The 17,917-nt window shown below is 41.1% G+C and overlaps 1 protein-coding gene across 4 annotated transcripts in view; it reads right to left on the minus strand.

Annotated features, from left to right (window-relative positions):
* The window catches only part of ldb2a (LIM domain binding 2a), an 89,463-nt gene that overhangs the window by 12,899 nt on the left and 58,647 nt on the right, over positions 1 to 17,917 (minus strand). For all 4 annotated transcript variants that reach the window (XM_019887422.1, XM_019887421.1, XM_019887420.1 and 1 more), the window contains exons 4-6: positions 11,073 to 11,195; positions 6,658 to 6,741; positions 1,492 to 1,615 (exon numbers count right to left, since the gene is read on the minus strand). In XM_019887422.1, coding sequence (XP_019742981.1) covers positions 1,492 to 1,615; positions 6,658 to 6,741; positions 11,073 to 11,195 — 331 coding nt within the window. The remainder of the gene's footprint in view (positions 1 to 1,491; positions 1,616 to 6,657; positions 6,742 to 11,072; positions 11,196 to 17,917) is intronic.

The raw sequence follows: 17,917 nt of genomic DNA on the forward strand, positions 1-17,917 counted from the left end.
TGCCTTGTTTTTTAAAGTTTCGTAGATTTGCGTCTTTCCGACTCCAAGTGTCTGCTGGATGCTTTTAACTTTGTGTCCAGCCTTGCTCAAACGGGTGCATTTCACTCGCTCCGCTCCAGTCATTACAGTTCTTCTACGTTTCAATGCCATGAGCTACACGACGTAAGTGAATACATTTAAAATCTTTCGCAATTGCAGTCAAACGCAAGCCAATAAAAAGTCACTTACACGTCTTCGTTTCGAATCTGATGAATGTAAACGGCGAAGCGAACAGTCTGTTCGGTCATGTCGAGTGGGTGCTGCTTTTAAGCTAGTGCCGCGTTCTACAGGACGTTAAGTGAATAAAGTCAAAGTGATTCACAATTACAGTAAAACGCACGCCAATAAAAACTCACTTACACGTCGTCGTTTCGAATCTGATGATCGAAAAACGCGAAGTGAAAATGTGTCTCGGTGTCGTCGTTCCGTAGCATCGGGCGGGCGTTGCGTGTATTTAAACTCCCGCGTCATGACGTCTCAATCCGGGTTACGGGTAGTGGAATTTTCGCTTACGTAAGTTCCGGTAACATGTAATATCGTAGTCAAAATGTTAATGCACAGGCTTTTGTTCCGGGTGAAGGATATTCCTTTTCATAGAATTCCGGGGATGGGAATATTTACTGTATTGCTCAGAAGCATTGAAGAAATTGTGAAATTTGATGAACTAAAACATGAAAAAAAGGGACACATCTGCATGTATCACCTTTATTTAATTTAAACTAAGCCTTTGACTGTTTTCAGTGTTTTCATGTGTACATCGGTTAACTTATTTTTACACCAGCAATTTTTTTTTTTTTTAAGATGACTTCCGTGATTTCCTCGGGGAACAATGGTGACCTTACAGCTTCCATTGTACTGTACTTGACTTTTTTTTTTCTTTCTTATCCGCATCTTTCCTCTTTGCATGGCTGACATTGACAGATGCGTATGCGCCTCGGCAAACTATTGTCACAGATTTGTGGTATCCGACGGCTTTTTCCTGCGCCGCTGACGCACTGCAATCGCTTCCCGTTTCCCTCCCGGAAAAAAAATAAAAAATCCCGAAAAAATAAAAAAGACTTATCACGGGGTGCAAATGCTGCAGATGCTTCCTTCCTGGCAGGAGAAACATGGAGAAGAATGGGCTATATGGAAGCTGGAGGTGAACGTCTTCAATTTTATCAATAGAGCTTTACTTCAGTACTTTTTTTGTGTCCTCTGCAACCATTTTCATTTTTCATGTATTATTTTCCCTAAGTATGTATTATTCCCTTAAATCATATACACCAGCCCCCCCCAAAAAAAACAAAACTATACTGAGTTGGCCCTAACTAAGAGGCTTTTTTGTTTTTTGAGTTTCCTCTTTGTCATTTTTAAGACCTTTGAATTGTGAATTTAAGACTCAAGCTAAACTGTCATCATGAAGAAGTCATTTTGGGGGTCCATTAAGAGCACAAAGTGTGGCTGGCTTACCTGGTGGCGCCACCATTCTCTGCCACTTTTGAAACAGGCATGTCTTGAGACAGTCGCGTGGGCTGAGGTTGTACGTCTTATGTCGGGACATGAGCTCCTGCATGGGCTCCAGGATGACGCACAACTAAAAGGAAGACCAAAAAAAATGCAAATGAGCAAAGAGAAGTGCTGCCCCTATTAAAAGAAATCCATAAAAAGTCAGGCTGTACTGCTCTGCTCGCTTGATGTGTTAATTGCGCCGTAAATCAGACTTTTATGGGCGCTTATGAAAGAGTTGAAGAAAAAGGAGTTTATTGTCATGTGCACCAGAGCAACTCAGAGTCTGTTAAAACACACAACTAAATGACGCGAGATTATTTCTTATTTGTATTTTAATACAAGCAACGTTTGTTAAGCTCTTTACACATCCACAACTTAATCATCCACTCTTTAAAATTCAGCTGGATCACATGTTTGTGCAAATTCAACAACACAAAAAAATGATACCAAAATAATGTTATAAATATATAAAATAATACTATCTATCCATTCATTGATCAATCAGCTTATTCTCACAAGCGTCGTGGGAATGCTAGAGCTTATCCCAGCTGTCTTTGGGCAGTAGGCGGGGACACCCTGAACTGGTTGCCAGTCAATCACAATAAAACAGTACCATCCATGCATCCATCCATCCATCCATCCATCCATCCATCCATCCATCCATCCATCCATCCATCCATCCATCCATCCATCCATTTTCTGATCCGCTTTATCCTCACAAGGGTCGCGGGGGGTGCTGGAGCCTATCCCAGTTGTCTTCGGGCAGTCGGTGGGAACCGGTTGCCAGCCAATTGCAGGAAAACAATACTATAAAACCCCACAATAACTCAAATATAAAACATTTTAATCCTGTTTACCCACCATTTTGTGGAGCCGCCGAGCAACACAAACAACATAGAGCTGAAAAGGTTACTTAATAGCAATAGCAACAGCAACAACACCGTCATTCTTCTCTTTTAGCTAATTACATAACTTAACATACTTAAGTTTGTTAGCGACAACATTCTACAATTCTCTCTGATCGGCATGCCAAGCAGCTCTGGCTCTCATCCTGAAACCCGTGTCTATTTTCAGACTGAATAGAAGGAAGCTTGGCAACATGAAAAACATGCTGATGTATTCCCGTAGAGAAAGCGATGAGGAGAAGGTGTCAGGACCCCCCCCCCCCCCCCGCCCCCCCCACTACTGGGTTCAATCCCTCTGGCCTTCCTGTGTGGAGATTGCATGTTCTCCCCTGCGTGGGTTTTCTCCGGGTACTGGGGTTTCCTCCCACATTCCAAGAACATGTATGGCAGGCTGATTGAACACTCTAAATTGTCCTTAGGTATGAGTGTGAGCGCGGATGGTTGTTCATCTCGTATCCTCACACAGGGGTCGCGGGGGTTGCTGGAGCCTTTCCCAGCCGTCTTCGAGCAGTAGGCGAGGGTGCACCCTGAACTGGTTGCCAGCCAAACGCAGGGCACACAGATGAACAGCCATCTGTGCTCCCACTCACACCTCGGGACAGGTGTTAGGTTAGAGTGTTCCATTAACCTGCCATGCATGTTTTTGGAACGTGGGTGAGTACCCGGTGAAAACCCACGCAGGCACGGAGAGAACATGCAAACTCCACACAGGAAGGCCCGAGCCGGAATTGAACCCCACACATCTGCAATGTGAGGCGGTCATGCTAAACAGTCGACCACTATGGCGTGCTAAAAATAAATTTTAAAAAATTATATTATTAAATAAGGCGGCCCGGTAGATGAGCGGTTAGCACGTCGACTTCACAGTGCAGAGTTACCGGGTTCAATTCCAGCTCCGGCCTTCCTGTGTGGAGTTTGCATATTCTCCCCGTGCTTGCGTGGGTTTTCTCAGGGTCCTCCAGTTTCCTCCCACATTCCAAAAAACATGCATGGCAGGCTGATTGAACACTCCAAATTGGGTGTGAGTTGGTTGTTCGTTTCTGTGTGCCCTGCGATTGGCTGGCAACTGGTTCAGGGTGTCCCCCGCCTAGTGCCCGAAGACAGCTGGGATAGGCTCCAGCACCCCCCGCGAAACCTTGCGAGGATAAGCGGATCGGAAAATAGATGGATGGATAAAGTTAAGTAAACATGTCGATCATAAGTAGACCTGACCTGCCAAAAAGTCTCACCAAATCATGCTCTAAGAGACACAGGATATTTGTCATTATTATTTTAGGCCATTGCCAGTAGTCCTTGTCTTTGCCATTGAAAATGTTTTTTTTTAATATTGCAGAATAAAAAATATTTAACCTCCAAAGCTAGTGTCCCTGGGCATCATGAAACTCTGTCGACACTTCGATCATATTGTGCCCCAACAAAAAAAAGTCTCAAGAAACAATGACCGAAACAAGAGTTTGTCAGCCATTTGTGTTAGAAAATATTATTTTAAGGTCATTTGGCCATTTCCAGGGATCCTTTAAAACAGGGGTCCCCATTCGCCGGTCCGCGGACCAGTACCTGTCCGCAGGGCATTTGGTACCGGGCTGCACAATAAGAACTTACATTAATTCCGTTGTATTTATTTTGGAATATGAATGATATTGTATTTTGAAAAATTACCCGATTCTCCGTTACATCCGTCTGTGTCACTCTTGACGCACATCAAACCACGCTTCTCCGTCACGTGACCGATTACTTCAAAACAAAACGCCGGAGCTTGCTAAATGAGTAAAATAAACTGCTGGAGATCGCAAATGACGGCGGCCTTAAAAGTACGTTCGAGACAACAACTCTGCCGGTGTTCTGGATTCAAGTTATGGCTGAATACTCTGAGATCGCCACAATAGCACTGTTGCTATTTCCGACATGCTACCTGTGTGAGGCGGGGGTTTTGTGCAGCGACGACGACAAAAAACAAAATTACGAAGTAGACTCGACATAAAGCACACACTTCAGGTGTCATTGTCTCCTATTACCCCGAGATGGGACCGCCCGGTTGTAGAAAATCAAGCTCGGGGCTCGCACTGATTCAGCATTGTGGTGAGTTGACATTTTCATGCACTTTGAATTTGCGTTGTATCGTATTTTGAAGGCATTAAACATTACCATAGCGATCAGAGTGTTGCGGCCAGATTAGACGCTCCTCGTGTTTATTATTATCTCTCGAAAACACCACAGTGTTCATGCAGCTCTTACCATATTATTTTGTAGTATTTATCCGCCACACCTTAAATGCCGGTCTGTGAAAATATTGTCTGACATAAACCGGTCCTCGGGGCAAAAAAGGTTGGGGACCCCTGCTTTAAAACACAGGTTTCAAACTCCGGTCCTCGAGGGCCACATTTCTGCATGTTCTTTTTATGAATCGGGTGTGTTGCAGCAGGGAGAGATGGAAACATGCAAAATAACGGAGCCTTGAGGACCTGAGTTTGAAATATGTGCTTCGTCTTTGGGATTGTTCACGATTTAAAAAAAAAAAGTCCGCTCCCAAAGCTAGCAAAATAAAATTTGGTAGACGTCCATTGTGAGCAGACCTGCAAAAAAAGTCTCACAAAATCATGGCTGAGAAGACGTTGCCGTTTTGATTTGAAGCACCCCTTTCAGGCTTTTTTCCAGTAGTCCTTCAAAGATGAACTTGTCTTCAAAGCCACATTTAGCACCCATTTAAGGCCTTTTTTGAATTTGTCTTCAAAGTTTTACCCGATTCTGATCAAAAATGAAAAGTAAAAAATAAGCCCCCAAGCCAGTTTCACTTGGCAGCATTAAATTTGGTTAACATGAGTAGATCTATTCAAAAAAGTCTTAAAAGATGCCGCCTGATAAGACAGCTGAGATCTGCCATTTTTCGAGGGAAGCAGCTCGTTTTGCGTTATTTGGGCAATTTTCAATTTTGCTTGATTGAAAAAAAAAGGAGCCCCTACAACCAATTCCACTTAACATAAAATGTGGTAACCGCGTCTATTATCGGTAGACCCACTAAAAAGCCCCAGGAAGCTAGTGCTAAAAAACACAGTAAATTCACAATTTTAGTACAAAATGTTTTGGTTTTGCAGTTATTTTGCATATTTAAAAAAAAAAAAAATTCTCCTGGTGCTGTTGTTTAATTACTACCAAATCTGAATCACATATACTTGACAAATGACTGACCCCAAATTCCTGAATAATTAAAGGTTTGTGTCAATTCCTCACAAACAGATGTAATTGGATAAAAGCTGGTTCACCAGTTGTGTTGCAGATGCTTTCGTGCTTTGCCAATCATTGTGACAGAAAAACAAAAACATGCAGCAGCACATAACCCCCTTCCGCCCTCGCCCCCTCCTCAATTCCTCCATTCCCCAACCCCCTTTGTGTCTCCCTCAATTGGGTTATTATAAGCAGCCGAGGTGCCCTTAAATTCACCAAACGCACCCCCCCACACTCCACCCCGTCCACTCTCCTCCGAATTGCATGCTGCCATTTCGTAATTACGCGTCTCAACAGGGAGTGTTCATTAATGTTATGCTAATTTTCTGTATCCAATTAATTCCTCCGCCTCGCGCTTGCTCGCCTTCTCGCCTTTTGGAAAAATACTAGCATGTCAGTCAACAGCGGAGTTAAAAACACACACACACACACACACACACACACACACACACACACACACACACACACACACACACACACACACACACACACGCGGAACCTTCCTGTTTGTCGTTATCATACAGCTTTAACATGCTACATAAACATGCATCAGTAAAGAAGAAAAGATTGGCCTTTTTTTGCATAAAGTAGATCTAATGAAAAGATGAATCGTATTCCTAATCAGCAAGTAGACATGACTATTTCAGCCAATAAGAATTTTGGAATATCAATAAAACATTCTATTTGATGCTCTGCTGTAATAAATTTCATTTATCTGAAAGTTATCATTGATTGACTACACATAATGCATCCTTGTTCCCCTTTCTATGCCAGAAACATATAGTGACAGGCAGAACAATGGAATGCTCTTCCACTAAATGACACGAGGTACAATTAACTGCATTATCTACAATGATTTGTGACATTTTTGTTTGGTGGTGTGCCGTGAGATTTTTCCAATGTAAGATCTGTGCCTTGACTCAGTGAAAATTTGGCAATCATTGCTCGATATTGGAACACATATACACTATTCACACATGACAAACACTTCCATACTTACCCTGAGGTAGTTGAGGGTGAAATTGGTCAAACCCATGCGCGTGATGTTTTTGGACAGTTGCTCCAGCACCTGAGGGTCTTGTGCCTACAGTGGAAGAAAAAGCATGCAGACAACTTCAAAGGCTGCAAAATTAAAAAATAACAACAACACAACATAACAAAATACTCACTACATTAATCTGAATACAAGCAATTATCCGCAACCAATTTGGCTGATTGGCATTCATACATGTTCGATGCACTCAAGTTGGAAATGAAAAAAAAAAAACACTTAACACGCATGCTGTCATTTTAAGTCAAGTAGACCTTTGTTATTGTCACACTAATCAAGTCATATAATTAATGACATGATTGCTTCCATGTCCTAATCATGATTCCATTAATTGATTTCTCAGCCCGCACCCCCCTCCCCAGGGCAGGGGTGTGTGGTGGGGTGGGGGGTGTGGGATGCACCAAAAAAAACACAACAAACCCCCCCCCCATCAACAACAAAGCTAACACTAGCACAAATGAGCACAATACTAACCGCTAAGGTTCACCACTATGAGTAACGTTTTGATTTTGTCCACAGCAAATTTTAATCAGAGATGGCCTTATGTGTTCCGATAAACTTATTCAATGTCTTTTTTCCTCTAGTTCATCATTTTGTCATTGTTTTGTATTTAAGCTTGCTCTATAAAAGCTTGCGCACCTGTTGCTGAATCTATTCCTTAATTCATAAATATTATTCAATGGTGTATTATTTTCATTATTACAGTATTATGTTAACCTACTGTGCTTGAGAAAAAAAAGCAAGGGCAGATTCGGAATCAGTGAAAAAAAAATAGAGAGACAAGTTTCTTGCGTCTCTGATGTTTTAAAAAACAGCAAAAATTTGTTGACTGTTGTAATTAGTTGCGAAGGTGGGGCAGTGTTCTGCAACAGCCATGAGGGGTCATGCTGTGGCTAGAATACTGTCATTATTGACAGCTTCTTGATGCTACTTGAGGGCAGAGGATTTCATTGCCCCACACAGCCAAGACAGGCACACCCTTGTTAAATTTTAACCCCTCCCCCCACCCCCAAAATGGATATATTTATTCACACGAATTTTATAATTGAAACTACTCTATATTCTACATTGAAGACAACGGATTAGCATAATTTATGTCCATGATATCATCTCGTGGGTTTTGGTAGTTCACTTCCACACTTCCACAGCCCCCAAAGAAACTCAGAAACAACAGTAAAAAACGAATTAGCTTGAGCTGCATCTTTATCTTGCAAATGAAATCAATAGAACAGCTCTGATTCTTTTGAGTAATGCACAACCACTTGTACCTAGGCAGAATTTGTGGGCACTGATATCAATGCCCCCCACCCCCCGTAAGATCCAGTCACAGAGCGCTGTGCTGAGAAAGTTCAGTTGCTCCAAAATTCAAAGTTATGAAAAAAATCTTCCTGTCATCTCTCGTTTTTTGGGAAGTGGAGCCCTGCGGCCCAGGTCAGTATTACTTAACTTTGTTTTTTGGTCTTACAGGACAGTGCCCCACAAATTCTGCCAAGCAGCAAGTGACAAACATTTAATGTCATGTTGTGCGAAGGGCACATATTAAGGTGCCCATGAAAACAAACTGGCAAAGCAGCAATGATGTGGACGACACTAATCCCTATGCTAACACTGGGGGCTCAACATCAGGGGCAACTAAGGGAGTCCTCCGCAACATCCAGCTGAGGGTCCAGTGTTGAGAGAAAAACTCATTTTTTGGTTTCAATATGTACTTTGTATGGATTGCTCAACTCATTATTTCAAGTTTTCATTTCTGTAGTGAGTGCCACCTCTCCTTCTCCTTTCTTGACTGTGTGGGACAGTTGCTCGCTCTGCAGCAAAGTACCCAGAATACAACCATGTATGACTTAAAAACATAAACACGTGGAAAACGTTTTTTTCCCCTCTTTAATCAGTCAAATATGGTGTCCGAAAAATTCTGCCTATCAACAAGTGAAAATTGTGAAACTGTTACAGTCTGCTTGAATTTGGGGAGCAGTGACCCACCAATATCATCAGATATTATATAGAGCACTGTAATACATTCATATTTTTACTGTGTGCCATTTCTCCGTCTTCATATGAAAATGTGTTGCGAGTTTGACCCACAAATTTTGCCTAGCAACAAATGGAAAAAGGCATAGCTGCTGCAGTCTGCTTAAATTGGGGCCCAGTAGGGTAACGAACCACCAGAAAAAAAAAAAAAATTATACTTTTGAGATGCGTCCACTTTGTAATACTGATGACTGTTCAATAAAGAGAATTTAACCACAAGCCACTCGTGTTCAAGATTATCTTGATTTCGTCACAATAAGAAAAATAACGTAGGCGTTGACCATGTTTTCATCTGCAAAAGGAGGAATTGCTTTACAAAAGAGCATTATGTATTCACACTACATTTGTTCTTTGTGTATTTGCATTTTTCACACTAAGAAAAGCTCGCTAACACTTACTTAGGTGATGATTTATTTGACTTTATGGCGACTGTGCATTCCCACGCCACTGAACAGTCATCACTTAACAGCTTTAGATACTCTCACAGAATATTACATACATTGTAAAATGTGATTATAGCCATCATTTTCTTATTCAGAACCATAAGTGGATACTGCACTGGGAAATTTAGGGCGTATAATCCATAGGGAAAAAAGTCTCTATTCTGCCTAGTTATTCATGATAACCTGGCACAATAGAAATAAACACACCAACAACAAGTCATCCATATTGAAAAGAAAAAGCTGACAGAATGCTGGGTCATGTGTCATGTGATTAATGTGATAGCTTCTCTTGCCAAATAAGCAGAATGACTAGAAAAAAAAATCCTCGAGTAAAAATATAGACACACAATTTGACTGTCCACCTCACGAATTTTGGAGTCTGTTCTCATTTCCCAGTGCGTGTATGTGTGTGTGTGTGCGCACGTATGTTTGTGTGTGTGCCTTCATTAGGAGGCGCAGCCATCAAAAAGAGTGAACACTGCACACTCGAAACACACACACACACACACACACACACACACACACACACACACACACACACACACACACACACACACAAATACACACAGTACAACCACCGCACCTCTTTAGGAATTAGTGAAATGGCACCCACAGGGGCTACTTTCTCGGCGAGGTCGAATTTGTATTTAGATTTGGCTAAAAGAAACACACACGCTCACATCACATAGACAATGTAAGGTATGGACAAAAGTATCCAGATGGGTAACACCTTTGTTTGGACTGAAAGTGGCGTTGCCTTGAAATGAATGAAAGTGAATTGTATTGTATTGTATTGTATTGAAAGTGCCATTAAAACCTGTTTGTGCCGCACATTGAGCTCCTTCTGGAGTGTGTGCCTTGGCCACCGGGAGGTAGGATAATACAGATAGACAGACACAAACTAAGAAAAGTTTCACAGCGAAGGCTCATTCAGCAGCAGTAATATTTTTTGCAGATGTGGTGCAAAGCCACCCAACTACCCGATTATTCGATGGGGTAGTCGATAGGATAATCGATTCTAAAAAGATTCAATAGTGACAGCCCTAATTGGGACACGTGCCACCTGCAGGAAGTTGAGTACAACATCGTGACGAAAGTATTTTGACGTACGCCACCAGCACATGGAGAAAAGTATTGGGACACATGCCACCTATTTGGTGTGAAATAGTCCACTAACATGAAGTGGAATGTAACGTGGATAAATGTATTGGGATACCAAAAGTATTGGGACAAGTGCCACCTACTGGATGTGAAATACATCATGCAGATAAAAGTATTGGCACACAAACAGTTTTTTTTCCAAAAGTGTTGAAGGGTCTTGGTTCTTCCCTAACAAATGAATCCTAGCACATTCTCACTGGACCTTGATTTGTCGAACAGAACACAAAGAGAAAGGGCCTTCGACAAAGCTGGAAGTATTCAAAAGACAATTAAGGTTCTCTAATCTACCCTTTGATGAAATGATTATTTGATTAACAAAACTGTCTCTATAGAGTTAAAATGGCTTGGTGTGTTGCAATTGTGCACAATAATTAGATCGTGTGTGTGTGTGTGTGTGTGTGTGTGTGTGTGTGTGTGTGTGTGTGTGTGTGTGTGTGTGTGTGTGTGTGTTTTTGAACAGCTTGCATGTCTAGACATGGGCAACAGATCAAGGGTCTGAATGTCACTTACTGAAATTAAGCCGATTATGATTATCTAACCTCTCCATCAGAGACAATACCTCGCTCTAAAAAAAAAAAATAAAATCTTTCTGCTTCGATGTTGCTAAATTTCTGGGATTTGTGTGTGTGTGTGTGTGTGTGTGTGTGTGTGTGTGTGTGTGTGTGTGTGTGTGTGTGTGTGTGTGTGTGTGTGTGTGTGTTTTGCAGGGATGTGTGTGGCAAAACTCACATGCATGGCCAGTATGCTGCGAGGGATGAGCTCTCGGTACTGCCGGATGGTAAAGTGCCACGTCTTGATCCTCATCAGGTCGTCGAACGCGAACTCCACGATCAGGCGACCTTCCGTGCAAACCTGCTGCCACATTGCCACTTGTTAGATTCATTTGGAAAAACAAAAAAGACCTCTGCCGAGACTTACACATTTGTCACCAGAAAAATCAATCAGGTAACGAATGTGAACGAGGAAGTAAATATTTAAAAATCAGCTGAACTTTGATTTCATTTCCGCTCTGAAAATGGAACCTTTTAATCAAAAAATCAAAAAATGCAAAAAAAAACTGAAGATTAACAAGTGCTTTGTAAAAGGCAAATAACATTTTCAACAGGGTGCTCGGTTTACAATAAGAGTTCCGCTTCTAAAATTTAGCACACAAGTAGGAATGCGTCATAAACTATCACTAACCAACACTAACGCAAGAGTAAACTCAGAATTCAAGTCAACACAGCATTTGTCTGAAAAAAAAAAAAAAAACACATGAATATAAAGCAATGGGACAGGCATTTTTAGGGGCGGGTGCTCAAACCAAATAATAGGGCAACCATCGCCAAAATTATGAATTAAGTGAAAAAGCACAGCTATGTGGACCTTATGCAGCCTATTAATTTCTGTTGTCAATACAGCCAATAAACCATTTACAAAGTGGGGAACGGAAGCTCGAGTCGATATTAAAAGTCTACACACCCTTGTTCAAAAGGTGAAGGCTAACACACTTCTCCCAGAAACTCAAATCATATTCATCTGATACTGCATCCAAACACTTCTGGAGGGAGTTAATGACAGAGATTTTTAAAAAATATTATGACTGATGGAAAAACAAATTAGCTCCAATCAAAAAGCACTTTTCTCTTCCTGGGTAAAAGAGCTGGTGCTGGAGCACCACGAGGGGTTTATCTGTGCACATGCCTGAGCCCCTGTATAGTAGTTTTCCATATTCCTGTCTGATGAATTCCGCCCCAGCAGTTAGATATCAATTGACTGTCGCAACAGATGTCGGGAAAAAGTTTCAAGGACCCAAAACCGAAAAAGAAGTTAGCCATTTTCGTTGGAAGCATCCATTTCGAGCATAATTCAGGGATGGCATTTGGACAAGCAACAATTGGGGTTCGCCCATATTAGGCCTGAGCGGAAGGATATACACGAGAGGGTGACACAAAATGTCACTCGGGTAAAAAATAACCCACTTATGGGTCAAAAAGGGAACAACCGCTGCTTGCTTCAATTTAACCCTATTAAAAATGTACAAACAATCTTGCTGTGGGTTTTTGTTTTTGTTTTTTTGTACAAAGAAAATATTTTTGGAGTTGCTTTATAGGAGAGACAAATGACAAATGACCCGAGTAGTGGTCAGTCCTTTTTTGACTCCAAATTAGGTTATTCTGAACCCAACTGTATTTCGAGTGTACTGTACACGGTTTAATGTGGCCAGAGCTTGTCCTAAAACTTTGATGATCATTTTCAGGATTCTCCAAAAGACACCATGCTTGCCATATTTACTTATTACCCGGTATGTGGGTTTTATTTATTTTTTTTTTTTAGCTTTGACTAATTATTTGTTTTGAGTATGTGAGGCGTGGCGGCACAGGGTGGGGGTCCATGTGGAGTGCAATTCGGCCGGCAGCATCTTTCTTGTTGATCCTCAGGAGAGCATCTGCGTTGGGGGGCATTGATTAGAGCGAGTGTGTCTGCTGGGATTACATCTTGGCCGTTGCCATGCCGACTAATCAGCTGATTTTTTTTTTTCTCCTCTCTCTCCTTCCTCTCTCGACTGCCGGTTGTCAAGGCAACGTGGCACTGGGAGAAGCTGGAGTGAGCGAGCGCCCCGGTGAGCGCTGGCTTCAGCTAAAGGGGGCTAGTAAATGTTCTCTTCCTTCATCCTCTCTCTCTCTCTCTCTCTCTCTCTCTCTCTCTCTCTCTCTCTCTCTCTCTCTCTCTCTCTCTCTCTCTCCTAATTGGCAACTCTGCCTGACCTGGACTTCTTTTGTCTCGGGCGTTTAAAACAGCCTTGCTGGATGATACACTTTGGTTTTCACTTTTTTTTTCTTTTTACAGGAAAGCAAGGCTGCTACAGAGGACGCCCCCATGCAGAAAGCCAAATTAAAAGCGTTTTATGTTTGGAAGCAATTTTGTGTGCACACGTGTGTGTGTGTGTGTGTGTGTGTGTGTGTGTGTGTGTGTGTGTGTGTGTGTGTGCGTGTGTGTGTGTGTGCGCACGCGTTTCCAGTAATCCAACATAAAAATCCCTTTCTTCTGCATGGAGCAACTTTGTTGTCGTAAATCTTTTCACCATTTTGCTCTTGTGTATGAACATCAACGACATAGGCTAGAGCTCAGAGGTATACAGTATTAAGAAATTCTATTTATACCTAACTTTGTATCGTTTAAAATTGTATTAACCATCATTTTTATTTAAAAGAAAAGTCAATGCAAACACACAGGTCGAAACACTGCCACCTGCTGTCGACTGAAAATGAAATCACAGTTGCTTCGAGCTCAGGTAACAACCAATCATCACTCACCTGTTTTCTCAGTTCGGTCATGTGACATTCACAAGCTGAGCCGTCATTGGTTGTTACCTGAGCAACTCTGATGTCATTTTCAGTCGAGAGCAAGTGGGAGAAAGAGATAGACCACAATAGGTGGATTTTTCTGCTCATTTCAGTTTCCAGAAATGCAATATTAATCAAAATATCATGTACAGACTCACATATGGTAAAGGAAATTTTTGAGTAGAGTACACCTTTAATATTTTTTTAGATCATATATTAATAGAAAACTAAATAATTGTTACACATCATTAAACGATGAGGTTTAAAACAAGTACAGTTGATATTAAGTTTACACACCGCTGTTCAAAAGACCAAGAAAAATCATTTCAAAACTTTTGCCGGCCCGGTGGGCCAGTGGTTAGCACATCGACCTCACAGTGCAGGGGTACTGGGTTCAACCCCAGCTCAGGCCTCCCTGTGTGGAGTTTGCATGTTCTCCCTGGGCCTGCGTGGGTTTTCTCCAGGTACTCCGGTTTCCTCCCACATTCCAAAAACATGCATTGCAGGCTGATTGAACACTGCAAATTACTGCATATCAACAATTTTAATGGGAACCCCCCAGCCGAGTATAACAGCCAAAATGTAATTGGGTTAAATCAGAGGCAATGTGAATGGTGGCAAGTATATGTGGTGCATGTGTGACTTCCATTTGACAAGAGTTTGTCAGATGAAACGCTAAAGCCACATTCGGAAACTAATGTAAGGAAGGAAAGATACAGAAGAATGATAGATGCAGTATACTTTATTAATCCCAAATTGTATCTAAAGAAAAGGACAACGTCAAATTAAGGAAGAGTGGGGTGCCCCAAAAGAGGTGGGACAACACCTTTACCGCGTTTCCAAAAATGTTACAACAGTGAGGCTCATTTTTAAAATTTGCTTTTTAAAAATTTTTCATCTTTTTCTTAGGTTAAGATCAACATCTGTCACCGGGCTCACCAATGCGAGATTTGCAAAATAATCATCCAGTGTTTTAAAAGTCAATAAAACAAATAATAAATCAATAAATGTAAGTAGTTGTTTAAATCCTTCTGTCTGACAGATGTCCAACCCACCCCCTGCACACACAGACGCACGCTCACACACATGCGGGGTCAAAGTAAGGCCGCATGGTTGACATGATTACGCAAATGCTACATTTTCACTGAACTTCCGAGAAGCATGTCGTTTTTAATTTATTTGCTGTTTCTATTTGCTCATATTGGGGCCATGTGGGGCAGTGACCCACCAGATGGCGCTGTAGGGGGAAAAGCTAGACATTTTTTGGCAGTTGGTGTCTACAGGTACTTTGTAATTCACAACCAACACGACTTCAATGGAACTGAATCAATGGTATTAAATCAATGTTCCTCAATGTAATTGGTTTGAATGCCATTAATCCATTATAGCCCGCACAAAAACATTTATTTTTATAATTTTTGACAAATCGCACTCGACACTACTGTATGTTATGAAACATACACTAATAACATAACTACGCAGATCTGGAAGAATTAAACTGCTTAATAATCAAACAGTTTGATTAAATGGGCTTCCTTCTTGGCCATCAGTCGTAAATGTGATGATGTAACAGGAGAAGACAGTTGCAAATAAGGTGCAGAAATATTCGTCATTTTTCATAGAGGATAAAGAATATATGTTTGTGAATATGTTTGTGCCCAAATATAAGTTGTTCAAGGTCTTACAAGTGCTGAAAAATTGATGCTAATATTGTTAGCCCATCTATTTTATTGTTTTTTTTCCACATTAAGCTTGTGGACTTTTCGAATGCAAAGTGATGTGGCTGATTTAAGCACAACAGGGTCTATTTTTGTGACTTGCATGAATCCTGCACGGTGTGGGGCATATCTCTGCATGGAGGCGGGTTAGAACCATTGTTGGCAATTTTGCAGATGAGCACAGGCTGGAAGACCTGCAAGAGGAAGGGCTATATCACTGTGGGAGTGGTCACAGCCAACTTGGCCAGTCAAAGTGGCTCCTTTCATTCCCTTAGAACGCGGTGAGCAAGTTGCATACTAGAGTCTTGACAGCGGAGGTAAATCTGTGCCGTGATGTGGACACTTGGAGACCAGCCCTCCAACGATATTAAGTTTTTGGTCCTGACAAAGTAATCATCCGGGTGACAGTTTGCGCCTTGACAAAGTTTGAAATTGGATTACTCGTAAATTGAGGTATCATTTTAGCATCGTACATTTGTGGATATCACTTGGATTTTACTACCTGCCTTGCAAGCCTAGATTCCGCGAACTCTTCAAATGAATAAATAGCTACAGTGCTTAAATCAGAATAATTCCCCAGTATACAAAAGCTACTTGAATTCATCTTAGTGTTATATATATCACGCCCTTGAATGCAAGCTTTTTATGGAAAATCCAGCATGGATCCGATCACACGCTCATATATTTTTGTCACAGGCTTATGCACAATGCTTCGCAATCAATTTATTTATCTCACGATAAATAGCCATTGAAAAGTTGAGGGAGAATACCCCGAATTAAAAAGCGCTCCATTGAACAGTCGGAGCCCCCTCACAGACCATCTCCCTGGCCCCCTCCTATTGATTTGGGACCGAAGGGGTCATAAATCTTACGCACGGCGGCGCTGAGATGAGGGCATCTCCGACGCCAAGGAGCGCCAAAGGACAACACGGCGACGCTCAATCAATTAGTTACACGCGAGCCGAGCGTAGTTAAATCAATTTGTGTGATGCCAGACATTGGCGGCGAATACAAATGACGGGACATAAGTTGACGGAAACGCATAACAATGGGACTAATGTAACCTTCTGGTGTGATGATGTTGATGACTTTATTTAATATGTGCAAATTAGTATAATGATGACATAGTATTAAACACAAAAAAAAAAAAAAAAAAAAATTAAAAAAATTAAAACCATACATGTTTTCTTCCAATTGAAGCTTTTGCAAAATCTTTTTCTTTTTATAGTGTTCATAATTTCAAAATTTTTAATGTTTTACATTTTTATTTAAATGTAAATAATGTTGCTTGTAATTAGATGCTAATTTTACATCAGAGCTGATGAAATTACATTACAAAAAGACACAACTGCCCTAAAAATTCTACATATTCAAGTTTCTTACATGAACACAAATGTAATGTTCCTGCACATAATTAGATTACTCTGATGATAATTAGCGTAGGGTTTATTAAAATATATTACACATTCATTAAGTAGTGACTTTAAAATCACACAAAAAGAATTGACTTTTTACTTTCATGTGTCATTAGATGTTACATTTGTACAAATCAGCAACGGGTTTATGTGAAGGTATTACAAGAAAAATTTAACAAAAAAAATTCTTTGCAAATTATGCTAGAACTGGTGGGTTCTTTTTTAAGTGACATAAAACCTTTTTTCCACCAATTAAAGCTTTACACACAAGCCTACATTCAAAAATTTGTTTTCTTTTTTTTTTTTTTTTGCACTTTAACATGAACATACAATAGCATTTTGTTTATCCAAGTTATACATTGAAAAACTAATTCAAATTGACCTGAAAATGATGTTCATTTTAGTATTATGGCTATTTTTACAATGTTACTCCTGATTTATTTTTCAACTAGTAGCGTAATTATATACTTTAAAAACATCGCTGACATTACACCATTACTACTCATTTATTACAAAAACAAACAATGCATCATGACGCCGTTATTAACAAACCAAGATAAATAAGAAGAAAATAAGACCGGCGTGTATGGTAATAAACCTCAAAATGTGCTCGCACCATTAATGTAGAATTGTGGGCGAGAGACATTCAAAGAATGAGACAGACAGCGAGAACGAGCGAGAGAAAGAGGGAGAGAGGGAGAGGATGGAGGAGAGAGCGAGATGGGAGCTGGGGATGATTTCTCGAGGGATGAAGGATGCATGTGTGTGCGTGTGTGTGTGTGTGTGTGTGTGTGTGTGTGTGTGTGTGTGTGTGTGTGTGCGTGCGTATGTGTGTGTGTGTGTGTGTGTGTGTGTGTGTGTGTGTGTGTGTGCGTGCGTGTGTATGTGTGTGTGCGCGTATGCATAGCTGTGCAGAAGATGGCCGAGCCGCACATAAAGTGTGTGTGTGTGTGTGTGTGTGTGTGTGTGTGTGTAGGTGTGTGTGTGTTGAGGGTACACAGAGGAGGGGTCTTGGGGGGTGGGATGAGAGGGAGAACGGTGAAGGAGAGAGCGAAAGGAGAATGAGCGAGCGAGCAAGGCAAGGGGATGAGAAGAGGGGGTGTTGAGGTAGTGGT

This window comes from Hippocampus comes, unplaced genomic scaffold, assembly GCF_001891065.2.
Source record: "Hippocampus comes isolate QL1 unplaced genomic scaffold, H_comes_QL1_v1.1 scaffold202, whole genome shotgun sequence".
NCBI lineage: Eukaryota > Metazoa > Chordata > Actinopteri > Syngnathiformes > Syngnathidae > Hippocampus > Hippocampus comes.